General features: G+C 29.1%; 3 protein-coding genes across 4 annotated transcripts; all 3 read right to left on the reverse strand.

Moving 5' to 3' along the window:
• Positions 1 to 404: 404 nt before the first annotated feature.
• On the reverse strand, positions 405 to 2,619 carry LOC113367413. Its single transcript, XM_026609023.1, has 8 exons — positions 2,398 to 2,619; positions 2,157 to 2,230; positions 1,967 to 2,097; positions 1,734 to 1,904; positions 1,268 to 1,352; positions 1,117 to 1,193; positions 875 to 1,027; positions 405 to 590 (listed from the first exon to the last, which is right to left on the reverse strand). The coding sequence occupies exons 2-8, from the start codon at positions 2,212 to 2,214 to the stop codon at positions 405 to 407; spliced, it is 861 nt and encodes a 286-aa protein (XP_026464808.1). The 5' UTR covers positions 2,215 to 2,230; positions 2,398 to 2,619.
• Positions 2,620 to 3,271: 652 nt separating this feature from the next.
• LOC113367414 lies at positions 3,272 to 4,212 on the reverse strand. Its single transcript, XM_026609024.1, has 3 exons — positions 4,048 to 4,212; positions 3,499 to 3,873; positions 3,272 to 3,433 (listed from the first exon to the last, which is right to left on the reverse strand). The coding sequence occupies exons 1-3, from the start codon at positions 4,210 to 4,212 to the stop codon at positions 3,272 to 3,274; spliced, it is 702 nt and encodes a 233-aa protein (XP_026464809.1).
• Positions 4,213 to 4,691: 479 nt separating this feature from the next.
• On the reverse strand, positions 4,692 to 18,831 carry LOC113366471 (zinc finger RNA-binding protein). Of its 2 annotated transcripts, none has more exons than XM_026608077.1 (17): positions 18,711 to 18,831; positions 18,338 to 18,492; positions 18,133 to 18,234; positions 17,704 to 17,925; positions 16,845 to 16,979; positions 16,484 to 16,617; positions 15,688 to 15,982; positions 10,488 to 10,627; positions 9,481 to 9,727; positions 9,036 to 9,283; positions 8,676 to 8,947; positions 8,039 to 8,231; positions 7,399 to 7,516; positions 6,290 to 6,444; positions 5,418 to 5,513; positions 5,003 to 5,348; positions 4,692 to 4,909 (listed from the first exon to the last, which is right to left on the reverse strand). In XM_026608077.1, exons 1-17 carry the CDS (start codon positions 18,758 to 18,760, stop codon positions 4,836 to 4,838), a joined length of 2,982 nt encoding a protein of 993 aa, XP_026463862.1. In that variant the 5' UTR covers positions 18,761 to 18,831; the 3' UTR covers positions 4,692 to 4,835. The 2 variants fall into 2 exon arrangements, with proteins under 2 accessions (XP_026463862.1, XP_026463861.1); XM_026608076.1 differs by having other exon boundaries at positions 4,694 to 4,909; positions 6,290 to 6,447.
• Between the last annotated feature and the right edge of the window lie 933 nt (positions 18,832 to 19,764).

Genomic DNA, 19,764 nt, shown 5'->3' on the forward strand with positions numbered 1-19,764 from the left:
TATATATATATATATATATATATATATACAGGGCCGGTACTGGGGTCCTCAGTGCCCGCATGCAAGATTTGTTCTAGCGCCCCCCTCCCCAATAATTTTGTTTTAACATTTATCATTAAAATTATATGAATATTTACATGAATTCACACAAAAAATTAGAAATAATCTAAAAGTGTATAAAAAACATTGATTTTAATTTTATTTAGAAAATCGAAGCGATTTGCGGGTTGACCATAATTAAATATTTTATATTTTCAACTATTTCTAACATATATGTAATATTAATATTTGGGTTTTGTTTTATATTATATATATATATATATATATATATATATATATATATATATATTACAAAAAAACTTACATGTTTTGGTATTTATTATCATAGAAAGTCTTTATTAAACTTACTGCGAATATCCTTCCCATTTTAATAAGTATTCATGCTGTTTTCTCCGAGGATTGAATCTTTTAGCAAGTATCTTTTCTACAGTATATTCACCTGTAGGAAGTCCTCGATCAGCATCATTAGCTTTACAAGTTCGTAACGCAAGTCTCATATTTGAATCTTTAAGGTCTCCTATAGAATCTTTCTGCAACATATTCAAGTGAATTCATGCAAATTATAAATTTATTATTAACCAAAACATTTATTTATTCAATATCAAATTTTTGGTGTAAAATTCAGTTCAATGAGTTGGTATTTTGTATTATGTATCTAGGAACTTAAATTAAGATATAAAAAATGCAAGTATCTCTGATAGAAGAAAGAAATAAAAATAATTATTTAGAATTATCAGATATTATCCAAATATTTCTGATTTAAAAATTAATTCGATTGAATATTAATACATTTGATTAATATCAAATTTCTTACCTTGATTGTTTTTATTTCTACAGCGGGTAAGTTGGGAACTGTGGTAGAAACCTTATTTTCTTTATCTGATTCTTTTCTAGTATTCACTGATTTGCTACTTTTATCTTCGTCTGACTCCACCTCACTTTCAGCTGACCAATCTTTGTCTTCATCCTATTGAATATATAAATATATACATATACATATACACATATATATATATATATATATATATAATTTCCATCAAAATATATAGAAATTACCTTTTTATTGTTTGTTTGTAAAGTTTTTACTTCAATTCCTCTCATAGCTAGATCATTCACTAAAGCATTCTTTGAACCTACTTATAAATTGAAGGGATTACAAGAGTATGTCATACAATGTCAACATCATATACCTATACAAATTTAGCACCTTTTAATCCTTGTTTTTTATCATTGAGATTAGAATTTATTTTATTTGATTTATTAGGAAGTTCCTGTACTCCACCATGACCCATCTGCAACATATCATTCAATTAATAATACAAACTACAATAATAATATATACATATGCCTAATTATAATATATATTATTGCATAATTGTAATACATATATATATATATATATATATATATATATATATATGCATATAATTTGTAATATAAATATAAATAATAAAGATATATGATATATAATAATTTCTACAATTTTATTGATATATTGCACTGGTTGTATTCCTTCACATATTTCAACATCAAAATTATTTATATATATATATATATATATATATTATATATATATATATATTATATTATATATATATATATTATATATATTATATATATATATTATATATATTATATATATATATATGTATAAACTGAAGTAAAACAATAACCTTTGCAAAAGTTTGAACATTTTTTCCAGCAACTATCCAGGTTTCACGCAACTCAGAATCCATTTTGATCCATTCTTGATAAAGTTGCCAACTATTTATTGATGTAGAATCGTAACCAACCTGGGCTCCTTTCCATAAAAGGAAAGCCCACACTTTGGCTTTCACTTCTCGCTAAAAGGGCATATATAATATTAACTGACTGAATAGGCTAACTATGACAAATTCAGACTTACACAATCTTTTAAATGAGATTCTTCTGAACATGATTTTTCCTTATGAGAAGAAAAGTCTTCTATAAAATGGAACACAGCATGACACCCGCCACATACTAAAACATCTTGTTTAATAATTTCTTTTTGTGCTCCTAAAATTTGGGGTATGTTTTATTTACATGTAGTGGGTAATTAAAACTTGAAAGGTTACCTTTTATAATTTCTGGATGTTGGCTTATTTCATTTGCATCTATTTGTGCAGTTTCCATTATATTATGTTAATATCTGCAAATTTATAATATAAAAAATATCAAAATTGGCGCCGAAAAGTTTAATCAGTTCATAGGGTTGTCAAAATTAAAAATTTAAGAAAAGGTTCATCCATAAAGCATTTTGAAGCTGTTTATAATAATTGTCCAAGTAATAAATAATCCAATATTTACATTACATACATATACAAATTATCAAAATGGCTTGTCTTTGTCGACATACAAATCCGTTTACATAGCCACGATTATATCCCGCCAAAAATCTTCATTTGCATTTATTTTGAAATTTGTATGTATAATCACTAATAAAAGATTCTAGAGTATCCTTATCACAAAAAGCACTATAAATTAGTTTCTATACGAAAAAATTCATTAAAACGACACACTGGAACATCAACGCTACGGTTTTAGCTTTTTTCGTCTATCGGCGCAGCATTAGACCCTCTTTAGATACAGCCAATCACAGGCCAGTTTTGTTTATATTTACCATTCATGACCAATGGCAACACGTAAATGAAAAAAGAACCAAATTTTCACCGCTGTAAGAAAGAAGCTATATCTCGATGGCCAGTTTAGTACAGTATTAATCCAAGACAATATGATAGTTGATAATAATATAGTACTGTTATTGGTATTAATATAATATTGATGGTATTAATCCTGAAGAATATAATAATAGTACTAATATTGAGTTTTACAATAAATTTTTGATTAATGTACGTTTGAACCCTCCAAATAAAATATTATTATATTGTCTAGGAAATAAAACTATCTTTGTTTAATTAATTATATGCTCATATATAAGATCCTAGACAATATAATAATGTATGATATGGTGTTGATTAAATACTTTGATAATACAATTGTATTGTACGTTTATATATGTTTACATTGTAAAGATCATTGATTAATTATATTTTATTGATGCGAGGTAATTATAGTAAAATTGTAAAAGATGTCAAATATGCAATTAAAAATGTAATTATCAAAATTAATAACACAGTATAAAGTATTTTAATAATTAAATATGTAAGCTACTTTAAGATTAAATTTGTCTTTATGCAATGACTTCTAATATATTGTTTAAACTCTGTTTTAGCTTCTGCTCCATTTTTAAATGATCTAGTGTTTGTCTGCGCTGCAGATCGTGCACATCATTGTGCTTTGATTCTTCTGTAAATTCCTGGACATGTACCATTTCCTTTAAGAAATTATTTTCCTGTAAGAGATGAATACATAAATACATACATATATGCATAAAATATGTGTGTGTGTGTAAAATACCGCAACATTCTGCTCATTAGTTTCTGAAGGATTGTAAATTGCTGGACTCAACTTCTTTATTAAATCGGTCTCAAAATTGTTTTCCACTTCTTTATTGCTGTATTGTGTATCTTGTGGTATGCTTTGAGCATTTGGCAGAATGCCTCGATTTCTTATTTCTAGCATTTTCAAATTTAATATTTCGTCAGGTATAAATTGAGCTGAAGATTTTGCCATTGTTTCCTCAGATTCAATATTTGAAGATCTTTTAAATTTATTGTTTAATAAATTATACATTGGAGGCATGAATTTATTTGATGTTGTGGAGACACCAGCACTTTTATCCATATCCAGTGCACTAAACGAGTCTGCGTTCAAATGTGATACCAGATCAACCTAATGAATTAGTTTTAATTATGCTACATTACTGCTATTATGTTATATATATATATATATATATATAAATAGAATTTTTTGTTGCAAAAATATTGTTCCAAATAAACTTTGTCAATATGCAATTATTGATATTGCTTAATAATGATAATACTATAAATAAAATATATATTATACCTTCGTATTGTTCATTAGACTCATATCTAAAAGAGGAAAATGGTCCAATGATGTCGATGAAATTGACACAGTAGAATCTTCTATCATATCAATGTTAGCGGGCACTGTTGCTAGAAAAAAGTCAAATTCTTGCAACCCCCTGTAATGACATTTTATGTAACACATTGTATCAATCACTTTTTTTATATGCATTTATATACATGTCATTTTTTAAATATCGCATTTCCACTACATTTATACATATTATTAAAACAATCTTGAACATTGTGTATTTTAAAATCTAAATTTACCACTGCAAAAATAATTTTGTCTGACAAAAATGTTCAATACTGAAAGCAAAGCAAAAACAAAGAAACAAGTGAAAATAAATTTACATGATAAAAAAAACTTTTGTTTCACATTTTATTGACTATAATATTTTTGTCAGGAAACAAATTAGATTCAATTTTTTACATTCCTGAAACATTGCATCTAATCCATAAATTATAAGTATTGTGACAATTTCATATATATTAAGAAAGACATCAGAAATAGTATTTTATCGTTTAATAGTATTTTATCAACTACCTTGTAGATAATGTTTATGCTATAAATTGCATTATTATATTGCATATTGAAATAAAAATGCAATCTAAACTGTCCACATCAATTTTAGTTACAAAAAAAAATATCAATGCTTTGCAATATAAATATTTAAAGTATATAATATAAACTACTCCTTGTAAGTAAATATAATATTTTACTACCATATATGCTACCATCTTACATAAATAAAAGAAACTTAAAAATTAGGCTGTAGTTTCCATTTTAATGGTTACAGAATCTGTTTTCTCATTTTCTTTCTTAACCATTTTTCCATCACCTGCAAAATAGATTTAAATGATGTTTTTATAATATAAATAAAAAATAAATAAATTATTAGTTTGTTGAACTTTACAATGAAATATAAAATTACCTTCAGCATCTGTGGGTTCTGTTCCTGATCGCCTGCGTTTTCTTGTAAATCGCCAAACTCTTTGGTTTTTAGTGACAGGAATAGGATCCATTCCTAATATTTTATGAATTTGTCTGAAAGCTAGTTGACGCAGATATTGTTGTGCTGACACTGTAAGGTCTTCACGCTGTTGACTTGATAAATTTCCTACAGCGTCCTGCGATTCTTTCTCGCAGGGATCTAAAATACCAGGACCATTTAAAAGAATTCCTCCAGCTAGACACTCCAAAATGCGGCGCAGACATTCACCAGGGCTCAAAGGCATTCCAGCAGATTGCAAAACTTTTTCAGCTAGCAGCTCCATAGCCTGTAATACACAGTAAATATTGTATTTCCTAAATTACATTTTGTAAAATAAAATATCAAATATGATTACCCATGAATTCAGTGGTGCCCATGTTGGTATCCTCTGGCAAAGATCTCTTAGGATACGAATTACTATCACACAGCTATGAAGTGGTGTTGCTCTAGCCTATGAATATTTAATGATGTATACATATTTGATATGATTCAAGCCGTTTAGTAAACATGCTAATTATATGAAGCAAAAATTACAATTATTAGGCAAGCATAACAATATCAAAAAAAATTCTCGTTCAATGTAAAAATTGAAACAAGAATTTTTTAGTTCTAACATAAAGTTCAAAAAATGAGAATTCACACTTACTCCCTTGATTAACAGTTCACACATAGTGAAACGCATTCTATAAAATATAAATATAAAAACTCAATATAAATGAGTGATTTTTAGTTTAGAAGATCCATAGTTAATCTCCAAAAGTTAAGTTAAGATCCAAAGTTATTTAAAAGATTTGATGAAAATCAAACAATTTATTTTTTCATAAATTGATGCAAGGAATAAACGTGATATTCACATTTTTAATAATGCTCTCGGTGTTCAAGAATTTGTTGACCTCCATACACTCCTCAACAATAAAAATCTATGAATAAAAGATATTACTTTAAAGATTCGAGAACCTTTTATGCAAGAGCAGGAAATGAAACAAACAGATTATTTGTAAAAAGAGGAGTGCAAGTACATCAGACAAATGTACCAAATTCTTAATGTGGACTTTAATATGAATATGATATAATAGGTAAAGCTTTGTATAGCTTTGAACATCTTAATATCTACTGAGGGCATTAAATTGAAGTGTTCAACATAAATATAAATATATAGATATATAGGTCAAATACAATAAAAAATCCGAAATCTCTGGCTGGATAAACATGATAATTGGAACAAACCTGGAACCATTTGGCATGACGAAGAGCTGCTAAAGCATCTAAACATTTTTGTCTCGGCAGTAAATCAGCAGGGCTATTGTCATTAGAAGCCATAGTTGGTCCTGCATTAGCTTGATTCGAAGCTCCATCTCCGGATTGTGATACTGTTTTCCCATCTGCTGTGGGAAGGGTGTTTGACCATGCCATCATAGCGGAACCATATATATTATTATATTGTATCAATAAGTAATTTTATGTGAGTCCTAACTTTCCACTTTTGGTTAACAATTGTGTAATGGTAAGTTTATTGTAGAAAATATAATGAAATTTATTGATTGATCGCATTCGCAGTAAGCTTTGTCTATACAAAATAACATCTGATGATTCAAACTAAACATTTTTCATAACCAATAAAAAATAAACAAATATATAATCTACAAATAACCCTTCCACTGTAATATAAGAGCCTGTGCTATGGTTCCACTATCACGCAGTATAGCCCAGTTAAGTCCCAAAAACTACATTAGATACTTATAAGAAAAACAAAAAAAATCTGTATTTTTTATAAGCTCAATTGTAACAAAGCTATACATGGTCAAAAATCCTTTTTATTCTCTTGTCAATGAGAATGTTTTCGGATTCATATTCGACCTACTGCTTCCACATATGTGAAACGCTTTTTTTTTATTCATAAGGTATTCAGAAATTATTACAAGATAAAGATATTTGGCCAAAATTTAAAGTAAATAAAATATTCATTTTGCATGTTTATGACCAAACAATCTGGTTTAAAGCAATAACTTCCAAATACCCAAACGATCTAGGATTTATATTACTAAAGTATCGGACAGTTTGTGGAGAATTTCCATTATAGTGTTGAAAATAGTCCAATACCTTCAGTAGAATCATTGGTAATATTATACCTGACCATAAAATCCGAATTCGATCAACCAATTTCCAGATAAATTTTACAAAAAACTTACAATAGGTAAGCCCTATCAGAAAATGTACAAAAACGATATATATGAACAAAAATATAAAATATGAAGAATAAATGCTGTGGAATGCACTAAATATTAACTGAAATTGGTATTTCGAAATCGTAGTACATTTAAAATAAGCTAAATTACCTTGTTCACGCATTAAGGGCGATGTCAATGATACCAGAACAGTTATATTGCCATCAGAAATGGTGATTCCAGCTTCAATAGGTACTAAACTCACTTTGTATTTATGCTCCTCTGATACCTGTAAAAAATAATTGATTTGAGATTAATTAAATATATATTAAATTAGAAATTTCTATTTAACCACTCAATATATTTGTTGAATATATATATAGTCTGGAAACTGAGGTGCTATTCAACCTTATTTTTTAATTAGCATATGCTCTTTCTATAGTAGTATGAAATTCTATGAAGACTTTCTTTTGTAAAAGGTGGCAATCCAAGCACCCCTTTTTCCAGCAGCTGTGTGTGTGTGTGTGCGTATGTATATATATATATATATATATATATATATATATATATATATATATATATATGTACACATACATACAGTGTTATGTTGCTATTATTAAGTTCGACATAACCAGACAAAACATCAATTTCATTTACCTTGTTTTTTTTTAAGAAGTTTTTTAGAATATACCTATAATATTCAGCATTCTAATGTACTTTTATCATTGCATTTAATTATTTATTCCAAATTTATTGATTTTTAAATTTAGTAATAATTTAACTCAAAACCTAAGATGTTAAGGGGCAGTACCTTTTTCAATTGTATTGGCAATTCCTGGAATACTTTCTTCAATAATGTGCTGGTGGGCTTCTCAGCACAAAGCACTACTAATTGCACATTATTATCGCCTTGCAATAGTAAACCCTTAGCAAGTAGACCTACTCGCATTACTCCTTTTAGAACACGTACTGCAGATGTGTCAGCATCACGATGGAAAGAGAACCTAAGCATTTAAAATTTTCAACAAATTAATTGAATATATATATATATATATATATATATATATATATATATATATATAATTAATTCTTAATTTTAACCAAACCAAAATTTGAATGAGACTATTTCTCTAAAGTTATAATTAAGTTAATTGTCATTGCATAATACAAGTTTTAATTTGTGATGTGCAATAACCTTGTGTCAGACTATACTACACATTATTTAGATAACTAATTATATTTTGAATGAGTTAATTTAATTTATTGCAATTATAAAAACATTTTTATTATTGTACTTGATATGCTGAAGAAAAAAAACAGGCTGAGTATTTGCCAGATAATATGAAAATCCCAAATAAACGTGTAACTCAAATTTCATAATTCTAGCAAAAAAATATAAACATGATATTTATGAAATAAAATGCATATTTAACAGAGAAAGCACATACAATTGATTATCTCTTCCATCTTCCTTTGAATCTTTTTTATCACCATCTTTTTTGGAATCTGGTTCTTTGTCGACAGTCGATTTGTTATTATCAGCATTTGTTTTTGGAGGTTCAGTTGTTGTAGGAATAGATTTATTTGCAGCAGCAGCAGCAGCAGGCTTTGTAGATGTATGAGAATTTCTAGCAGCACTGTTCCTCAGTGATTGGTCTGCTAAAGCATCAGAAACAAATTTTAATGCGCGTTCTGTGTGAGAAACAATCCTTTGAATAACCTGCAATTGAAAATTTTAATTTGTATTAAATTGTATTAAAAAATATGTAAATATAGTGCAAAGTTGCCTATAACATCAGAAAACATACTTGCAATTCTTCTTCTTTAGGATAAATCTCAGCATGCTTTGCTAAAACATGCTTGTCGTCAGAGCTATCAGGTCTTCGCGGTCCTTGCTGTGTCATGCCAAAGAAGGGAGGTATTGGACCCATAGGACCTGGACGTCCCATCATGGGCGGTCTTGGAGGACCAGGGAATGGTGCTCCAGGACCTCTTCTGCACCATTCCAAATAATCACATTCATCTTCATAACGCCTTCTTTCCTCCCAATATAGTCCTGAAATTTTATAATGGATTTACTTTTTCTTATTCATGATTGTAAAAAAGAAATATAATTCTATTCTAAAAAAATTAATGTAAAAGGAATTTTGCAGCATAATTGAGAAGATATTGCATGGTATCACATTGCATAAAACTCAATTTTGCTGAATAATTTCTTGTCCCTAATTTTACTGATTTTATTTATATCCTCACTCTCTTCTTCCTCCATTTCAGATTCAGCCATTCTCCTACGAGCCCAAAACTCTTCACGCATGGCTGCCCTTTGTACTTTTGCCTCTTGGAGCTTGCGTTGCCTCAATGAGGGCTTGACATCTACTACTAAATCAGGCTGAACTTTTTTCTTGTATTGCAGTCTATGACGACGTCCTTTCATGTGCATTTCCTTAGCATTTGGATCATTAAAACGACAATCACATAGCTTGCAATTGAAGCTTAACACCTATAATTTATGTATATATATATTACAAATTTGAAATCATAAGATAGTATTATTAAAGCGATCATACGTCCCGGATTGGCCGGGACAGTCCCGATTTTCCGCCATGCGTCCCGGTTTTTTCTAAAAGCAATATTTGTTCCGGTTTTAGGTGTTTTGTCCCGGATTTTTAGAAATGTTGATTGCCAATATATTTTCAAATATATTTCAACTAGAAAATTTGAACTCAAAAAATGCGCATGTAAGTTTTTAGCTCACCCCCCGCTTTCACATACATTCTAATCCGTCCCGGATTTAATGCAAAAAATATGGTCACCTTAGTATTATGTACTTCATGAAATTAATAGAAATGTGAAAAGATTAAAAAAACATGTAGCAAAATTCAATATAAATGTATATAAGTAAATCTAATAGACAAATTATAGTTAAAATTGCTTGGACTATTCATAGGCTTATCTATCTTTTTTATTTTAAATTCATCATTTTAATTTTATTACAATATTTAAGCTACTACTTAGACTTTCCATTTGATATATTAAGATAAAGATTTTAGATGTTTCAAGCTCATTTATGTATAGAAAAAAACATTTGTCTACATAGATAAGTATGTATTGCTTAACCTTGTGTAATTAAAAAAATTAGTTCGAATGTGAATCTTGGCTTAAATTTGGTGTTGAACAATGTACTTTAATGAATTGAATTTTAGTAACTGAAGAAAAAATAGAGAGCACAAAACAACTGAAAAATGTAATGTAAATCAAACCTTTCCATCATCCCCTTTCATCTCTTCGATATAATCCTGGCCAACTGGTTGAATATCAGGTTCCATATCTGTCTCCATTTCAGCAGCATTTTCTTCAGTTGTTCCAGATGGTGAGCTGGAACTAGTTGCTCCCAAGCCACCTAGATATGGATAACCAAGAATTCAGTGAAATGATACCAAAATGGATTTAATAAAATTATACACAACAATAACCAATATAAATTAAATAAATGCATATGAACTATACATTTGGATATGAAAAATGTAAGAATTTATAATTACAATCTATAGTCAATAAAATTAGATTAGCCATCAATCAGAAAAAGATGAATGCACTAAAAACCAAATATATTTGAAAAAAAAAAATCTAATATTTAATTTCTAGAAGTTTTTTTTCGCGAAAAAAATCGATTTGCTTATTTTATGTTTTTCATAATTACGTTTCATAAAATTCTGAATCGAATGAGACCAAATTTTGAAAAAGTATGTGCATGTGTGTGTTTATATCTGATCAGATTTTTTTACATCTCGCCGACGTTTTCACAAAAACTGCTGGGTCGATTTCAAAAGCTTTATTGATTTGACTAGTGTTGATTAGTTTTGCGCAACGACCTGCCAAACAGTTTCTTTACAATTATCAGAAAAGATTTTTTTTGTCCCAGTTTTAGCCCAGAATTTTAAATGAATTTAAAAAATTCAAAAACTATTCGAAAGGTATTGGTTAGTAATCGTGTGGATTAGATTCTAGTAAATATCGGCCGATTATCAGAATTCTGCGCGGGCCGGCCTTCGTAATTAAATGTTGAAAAATGATTTGATTATTTTGATACAATCTTTGTATAACAATAGATTTTATGGTTGAAATAACATTAAAATTGTCTAAACCTACGATACTATAAAAATATATTAAAATTTATAAAAAAATTATTATAAAATTATAAAATATAATAAATTATAAAAATTTAACCAAATTCATAATATCACAGTGCGCAGCGATTCTGTGCTGAAGCATATGTTTTATGCGTGCAGCTACTGAGTACAGTTCACGTCCACACTTGAATAAAATACATTTTTAGAAAACAAAATGGATAAAATGAAAAGCGTTAAACGATTTAATGTATTCAAGTACAGATATAAGTAAAGTTGATTATGTATATGGATAGAGAAGTTCATGCAACTTGCGTTAAGGCAAAAAGCTACTTACAACAGTTCTACTAGTTCATTTATTAGTTATTTTTTCTATTCAAAAAATTATACTATTGGTGACAAATAATTTTGACATTCATAAAAATGAACAAAAAAGTTTCTGGGTAATCAGTATTAGTTCTATAACTATTTGACAGGCAAAAATATAATAAACAGAAGGATCTTAATTGGAGCCCTAAAGAAGATCTTCTTCTGTGACTTACTTTTCAAGATGAACGGTAATATTTAAAATATGTGATATTATATAAAATGATATTATATAAAATATGAGCCATTTATGGCTCGTCTCCATTGCACGAATCCTTACGGCAAATCTGTTCGCAAAGTGCGCAGACAAAATTATTGCAAACAAAAGCAAGCCACACGCACGTTATGGCCCGTCTCCACTGCACGAACGCACACGACGAATCCTGTTTTTGACATGCGCGTGGTTTGCTTTTGCTTGCAAAATTTCTGTCTGCGCACTTTGCGAACAGATTCGCCGTACGAATTCGTGCAATGGAGACGGGCCATTACGAAAAGGATTCGCCGTGCGAGTTCGTGCAATGGGGCGCACCATAACACCTGAATTAAGCGACCGGAGATAATTTTAAATGACGGCTATTACCGAAATTATCGAAAGTAAGAATAAAACTAGCTGTAAGTAGAATTTTGTCTTAAGGCAATTAAGGCATCGTGCCTTAAGGCAAATTGCTGGAACTTCCCGTACCAAAAATTATTAATTTTTTAAAAACGATTAACATTTTTGAAAAAATGTACTTTGAAAAAATAAGATTTTTGAGAAACTATATATATGGACAAAAAATTACTTTTTTTGAAAAAAAAAAAAATTTAAAAAAAAAAAACAAAATTTTTTTTAATTTTTTTTTTTTGAAAAAAATTTGTTTTTTTTTTATTTGACATATTGTGGAAGATCTGAACTATTTTTTCAAAGCAATCGTACTGATTTAACTGCATAGGAACAAAAAATAAAGCGCGTAAGCGCCGCGACGCTGTCTAACGCATAAGCATTGGTACGGAACCCATAGGAATGTTAACAAAATGTATACTTATTGTTAAAATCTCTATAAAATATCTGATAATTTGATGTGCATTTGTCTAATGATCATTTTTGACCGCCAAATGGCTAATTTTTTTACTTTTTCCTCCATATCTCCGAAACCGCTAGACCTACCTTTATGAAAATTTTATCGATTCTTCATCTTGTCAATACAAGTGAAATGTTTTTTGAATTATTTAAATCGGACGCTCCGTTCTCTTAAAAACTGAGTTACCGTTTTCGGCACTTTTTGCCCCGTATCTTCGGAACGGCTAGACCTGCCTTCGCCAAAAACTAATCAGCACGTCTCCTTATCAATACGAATCGAATGTTTTTTGAATTATTCAAATCGGTTGAGCCGTGTTCCCGAAATCGTCGACGAAAATTTGTATCCGCACATACATACACACACGTACATACATACATACACACACACACACATACATCCATTTTTTCTAAGGTATGCCAAAATGTTCAGAAAGCTTTGAAACGTAAAGATATATAAAAATTTTCATTTTCGATTTTTTTGCGATTACTATAACTTGCCCTACGGGAAGTTAATAACTAGTATTACATATAAATTAATAGTCGCAAGAACAATATAATGCAAATTTAATGCATCACTTGACAGTCAATAATATAAAACAAAAGAAAAACTAAGAAGTCAGTGTAAAAAAAAATGAAAAATTTAATGCATATATTGAGTTCGTTCTACCAGAGCCCAAACAAAAACTACGCGCATGCGCAGACTAATTCAAACACTTGCAAATCAAAATCAAAATCATCAGTTTAGATCACTTTGGGATCGGATGGAACAAACCTATCGTCAATTTTTTTGACAGACAAAAATATATATAACCAATGTTCTTTTATCTATGAATTTAGCTAGGTGTATGTGCATCATTTAACAGTTAAAAAAAAAAAACCGCTTGCTTAGTCATGTTTTTCTCGCGAAAGGAAAGATAAAATTATGATATTGGGGAAAGTTAAAGTTATTATTGTATATTTAAGTAACAAAATCAAGTTATTGTAAAAAAAACTGGCGGCGACACAGCCATTTTTGCGAGACGCGTCCAGTTTAAGCGGGCGGGTAGTGCGAAACAATAGAAAAGACATTGAACATGCTTTGACTACAGAACTGAATAGGGGATTTTAAAAATGTTGAATGTGTGATTGGCAGGAAAGTACTATTTAATTAAAATCGTTAAATTTTGTGTATGTAAGAATTGAAATTCAGTTATTTGGGTAAAGTAAAACATTCTTATGTCTGTAATTGTAAAAATCAAATTAATTTGTTTGACACATTCATCCATTTCGGGTTCTAAAAATGTATGTAAAAGTTTGGACGCCAACTGTAATCAGTAGCTCAACCGCTTATCGTAGGCAAATAATCGCCCAAAAAGTTTTTTCAACATTTAGTTACAAAAAAAAACTTTGGTAAGAAATAATTTACCTCATTTTAAAGGGTAAAAGACAACTTTTTTTTATATTACCCCTTAAGGCAAGTTGCATGAACTTTGACATAAGTGGACTTGATGAATAAGAAATATGTTAATAAATGCGATTTCAGATTATACTGAGTTGTGTAGAGCATTATAATGAGAGAAATTATTGCAGGTTTTTCGACAAATAATATTATAAATATGCTCCCAATATATACAGAATATAGTCTAAGAGCGCGTCTGATTAATCCAAGCATTCATTAATTTTCATAATTAAACCACTTGTCGTTGGCCTAAAATATTTTAGTATGTTCATTAAGACTAGAAACTTCCAAGAATGAACCATCAAAGTATCATTGAAATTACAAAAAAAGAACAATCGATTACGCAAAAGTTAATAAGGACGAGTCCCAAATGATATCTTTGCAATTCTGAACTTGTAAAATCAATTTTTGGCTAAAACCTAGATGAAAAATTTCTGCTAATTACAAAAAACAACTTGGCCAATCGTCATGCAAAACTGTCTCTATTTTCCCTGATTTTTAAGTACAGTAGAACCTCAATTATCCGGACCTTGGTTATACGGATTCGCGATTACCCGGGCTACCAACCGCGACCAATTTATATGTATGAATATACCTACAATTCGAATTTTAGCATGATTAATGCCGCAGTTTAGTACATGTATGTAATCTAATCGAGAAAAATATGGATGTACACAGAGTGTTAATTTCTTGATAAACATTGATTTTTGTTGATATCTATGTATGTAATTGTTATTTTTAATAAATGCACAACATTATTCTTTATACATTTGATTATCCAGATTTTCGATCATCCGAAGGCCCATTGACAACAATTAGGCCGGTTAATCCGGGGTTTTACTGTATATATTAAAATCTAGAAATCATTATAATTTATAATAATTATTGCTTTATTATACATTATACAAACTCATTGAAAAATATTCATATAAGTATTAGTTATTTTCACTTATTGCATTATAAACAACTGCCAAATGCGAAATAATGAACAATTGATTTCTATAGAATTTACTAGATAACAGTATGTAGAACACCTATTAACAAAGATTAGCAATTAAAAAAAATATTCTGAATGTCAGCAGAAAACATTCAACACAAAAATTAAAATGACGTCAGTGTTTAAGAACAGTTGAATATAACATACTCGTAAGTAAAAAAGTCGCATTGTTATTTATAATAAACTTTAAAATATGCTCGTATTCACAAACTTTCATACTTGTATCTATCTTTTGATCAATATAAATTTAAAAAAAAAACATAAATAATATTGAACTGTTGACGGTTTGTTAGATTAAAAGTCGCATTATTACTTTAATATATAATTTTTGCATAAATATTTTATCTGATAAAGTGTCGCAAGGTGCCAATTATCAACTTTCATATTAATTATTAGCAGTAAAAGGTGAGATAGTTACTGAATTATTTTATATACTAAAGTTTGATAGATATATAAGTATATTTGAACCAACCTGAAGCAACAAAGTTTATCTTCTGCCCAGCACTAGAAGTTTTTTTCCCCAGAACTTGAGGTTCTTGTGATGGAATAGGCTTTCCAAGTTTTGTATGCAACTTAACAACCTTTTGATGTTTAGCTCCACGAACATGAGCTGCATATGCATCATTCCCTGTGCATGTCACATCACATAGCTCACAGCGAAGAGCATTCCCAGCACGACCTTGAGAAACGTTAGTTACAGTCGCTACTAATTTTAAACTTGCTTCTCTCTTTTTATGCTTTTGTCCTTCTAAATGTTCTCTGTAAGTCTACAACAAAATAAAAATAAATAAAGTTAAATATAGGCATTAAATCGCAAAGCTTATGATTAAGCTAAAAATTCTAGATATAAAATACTATAGCATGCAAGTAATTTGAAATACTAAGTTTGTATGGTAATAATAATAAATGGTAGTGTAAATGTCCCTTTTGTATGGGGAAAGTTTTATAAGTCGATTTTCTAGAACTCAAGTTAAGAGTTCTAAAGTTAAATTTGAAAGCACAATTTGTGGAGCACAAAATTTCAAAAATGAGTTTTTACAAAAATTTTGTTATTAAAAGTTCCAAAATGTTGATCAGATTCTGCATATTTTTCCATATCAAAAATATTTACAATATAACTTTCAAATTCTGTATCTAAATGAACAGTAAATCGTCAAAGACCACAAAATGATTTAACCTTTGTATTTGTCAAAACCAAACTACATTTGGCATAAATTTGAAGACAATAAAATAGTAAACACAGCAAAAATAAATGTCAAATTAAATACCTGAGGTCCTGCACAGCTTATTCTGCAAACATCACAATAATGGAGTTGTTGAGGCTTTGGAGGCTGTTTTGGCCTTTGAGACTTATGTCCACCTACTCCACCTTGATTGCCTTGGCCACCTTTTTTGGGATAACCTGAAAGAAAAATTGGAATTAGCATAAAATGAACAAAAAGATTTCATTAGTAATAGCTTAAAAAATAATTGGCAACTTAAAACTAGTAACTGTTTTTAAATTTAAAATACGTAATGAAAGTCAAGTTAAATAAACCATAATACCAATGAAATTTAGATAAGTAGAACCATTTAGTAAATAAGAATTTTCTACAAAAAACATCTAAATAAACTTCACGGCTGATATACCTTGCCAACCACCTTGTGCACCAGTTTGACCACCTTTTTGTTGTTGTTGAGCAACAAACATAGTAGTAGCACTGTATAAAGCGGCATCATAACCAGAATAAGGTGTTGAATTAGCTGTTGCTGCAGCTGTATTTTCTAATGATAATATTTTTATGTAGTTATATATTTACTTTAAATAAAATAAAATAATATTGTCTAACTCTTATTTGCCTTTGTATAAAATGTGAAAAATGTTCATATAATTTTCTTAACCACTTAAGCATCTCGAACGAGACCCTCTCGCGCGGCGAATGTGTTTCGATTTGCTCTCGTCACATACAAATATTCTGTTTTCACTTCGAACGAGACTGTTTCGCATATGAATAGTTAAGATTTTTGCTATTTTGAGTACCTCTCGCAACTTTATTTATATATTATATTCAAATTTTTATCTGATAATTTTAGCGTTTTTGTATTTCATATATATATATGAATGTAAGCATACCAATGCTTTTTATAGTTTATGGAAATATCAAATTGTTAGATTATTATTTCATAGACCTTATAAGTGTATACTTTTAAGTGGATAATTGTTATATATTTGTTGAAGTAACATATTTTTGCTTTGTCGTGAATAGTTTTGAAAAAACATTTTTTGAAATTTTAATTTTTTTTAAATGTTTTTTTTTATTTTAAATGTAATTTTCATGTTTTTGACTTTATATTATGATTTCCACAATATTAATATGTCAATTAAAAACAGAAAAAACCTGCTTATTTTTTGACCTCACTTCACAAAAAAAAAACCCTAACATTAAGTGGTTAAAGCAGCTATCACATTTTTTATTTAATAAATATTATTAGAATTTATAGAACTCACGTTTTTGTGCTGCAGTCGTTTGGTTATTCGATTGATATGTTGTTTGTGTGGCAGTAGCAGGTGCTTGCGCGTAGGTTTGTTGAGTTGCTGGTACATATTGAGCCTTGGCAGTTTGGTTGGCACTCTGCCTAGGAGCGGTAGCTTGGGTTGTGTAATTTACAGTAGTTTGGTAGGCAGGCTTGGCTGCATTTGCATCATACGCAGGAGCTGTATAACCTGCCACTATAAATTAATTGAAATAAATTTGAGAAAATTGTTTATTGAAAATTCTTATAATTTAAATACAATTTTAATATAACTTTAACTTATTTTATTACTATATCATTAGCAATTGAGTTGAGCATTGAATATGAAACACAATGGAGCAAAGGAAATATAATTATATTAAGTTCAGCACATTTATTCGTTACATCATTAATCATAAATTACCTGCAGCCGTAGCACCAGCTTGCTGATAATATGTCTTTGATGCATCATATGTAGTTGCAGCTCGACCATATCCATAGTCATAAGTTGCAGGAGCACCAGTAGCTAAAGAATACAATAATTTTAACATGTATAACAAGAAAAGTTGTGTATAACATAATGCTTTGACTGTAAATATAAACAGTAATACAAATGAAATGTCACTCACTGGCGTAGGTGCCTTGTGTGGCTGCAGCTTGGTATGCTGCTGTATCATAAGCAGTAGACGCCGCCCGTTGTGTTCCATAAGTAGCTGCAGTTGCCGCAGGAGTCACCGCGTATCCTGGTTGAGCAGCAGGATAAGCGGCTCCAGTTGCCGCCGCACTATTGAAGAAAAACATATCACACACTTGACGTATTAAAATGGTCTTAGACTCGTAATGAAAAACGTGATGTCACAAGTTATCGATCGGCTACCCTAAACTATTGCAATGACGCCATCTTGAATACTATAAAAGCGCCGGTCACAATTGTCAATTTACTCAACATAAAACGAACTAATTTTAATCCAAGTTCTTCACGAAAAAAACTTTTTATCTTACCCATATTGAGCACCTCCATGAGCAAAACCAAAGTAATTATTTGCGGCCATTCCGCAGAAAAAAATTAGCAACAACCAACAAATTTAAATTATTCACTTGTTTTTCTCGTGGGCATAAATGCTCAAAATTGTATGAAGTATCATATGAAGTTGCGGCTATTCAAGTTTGCATGCACATAACATAAAAATTTGGCGCTAACTTTGAATAGATATAATTTGGCATTTGTTTTTTTGGTAATAAATAATCATTTTTTTCATATAATATTACAAATTTTCACTTTTATTATGTACTTATTGAAAATAGAAAATTTTATATAATAACTTTATTACAATTTTAGCCAAAACTGAAATTTTTTTATATTCAAGTATATAATATATCAAATTATATTCAAAATCAAAATATTTTATATACATATTTTATTTAAACATAAAGAGTACCATTATTTATATACATAAATCTTATACACAAAGAACTATTTTAATAGAAAACTCTATGGCTATCAATATCAATTTTTTTTTTAAACAATATAATTGATGCGTGTGAATTTTCGTACAATGAATATATGGGCGAAACATTTCTACGCAATCATGTATATTTTTCAGTCACTAAATCTAAAAAAACTGAAAATGGGCTTTAATTTGTACACTTTGCGGAATCTCAAACAAGGCAATTCGCATGAAAAAAAATTAATGTGTTATATTCAAAATATCTTACTCAATACGTTGAATATTTGAAATATGTTTTCATAACTGTAGTTGATTAAATTGAGAACCATATAATATATAAAAAATATTTTTTCTTTGAAAATATTACCATACGCTGCAGATTTTTCAAGTGATATAACAATTTGGAGTAATTGTCAGTAACGAAATCAATATAGATTATATATAGAAACAAAATGTTGGATTATTTGATAATATTAATAAATATGTTTTATAAATTACGTAGATTCACTTTGCAACGTTGTAGAACATTTGAGTAAAATTTTGTTTTTCTAGCTGATATATTCGTATTGTTTAATATAGACACCTCAAATCAATTGCATAAGTACTCT

The sequence above is a fragment of the Ctenocephalides felis genome, unplaced genomic scaffold, assembly GCF_003426905.1.
Source record: "Ctenocephalides felis isolate EL2017-DRISC unplaced genomic scaffold, ASM342690v1 CF-g0.4_SCAFFOLD_01170, whole genome shotgun sequence".
Lineage (NCBI taxonomy): Eukaryota > Metazoa > Arthropoda > Insecta > Siphonaptera > Pulicidae > Ctenocephalides > Ctenocephalides felis.

Bases quoted from the DNA above. Each gene is read 5' to 3' on its own strand.
- LOC113367413 (XM_026609023.1), bottom strand. From the start codon at position 2,214: ATGGAAACTGCACAAATAGATGCAAATGAAATAAGCCAACATCCAGAA. The intron at 2,098-2,156 runs GTAACCTTTCAA...CCCAAATTTTAG, and splicing joins ACATCCAGAAATTATAAAAG to GAGCACAAAAAGAAATTATT. The intron at 1,353-1,733 runs GTTATTGTTTTA...GATATGTTGCAG, and splicing joins ATGTTCAAACTTTTGCAAAG to ATGGGTCATGGTGGAGTACA.
- LOC113367414 (XM_026609024.1), bottom strand. From the start codon at position 4,212: ATGTGTTACATAAAATGTCATTACAGGGGGTTGCAAGAATTTGACTTT. The intron at 3,874-4,047 runs GTATAATATATA...CTAATTCATTAG, and splicing joins GTCTAATGAACAATACGAAG to GTTGATCTGGTATCACATTT. The intron at 3,434-3,498 runs GTATTTTACACA...CATCTCTTACAG, and splicing joins CTAATGAGCAGAATGTTGCG to GAAAATAATTTCTTAAAGGA.
- LOC113366471 (XM_026608076.1), bottom strand. From the start codon at position 18,760: ATGGCCGCAAATAATTACTTTGGTTTTGCTCATGGAGGTGCTCAATAT. The intron at 8,232-8,675 runs GTATGTGCTTTC...TTAAATGCTTAG, and splicing joins GATGGAAGAGATAATCAATT to GTTCTCTTTCCATCGTGATG. The intron at 5,349-5,417 runs GTAATCATATTT...TGTGTATTACAG, and splicing joins GGGCACCACTGAATTCATGG to GCTATGGAGCTGCTAGCTGA.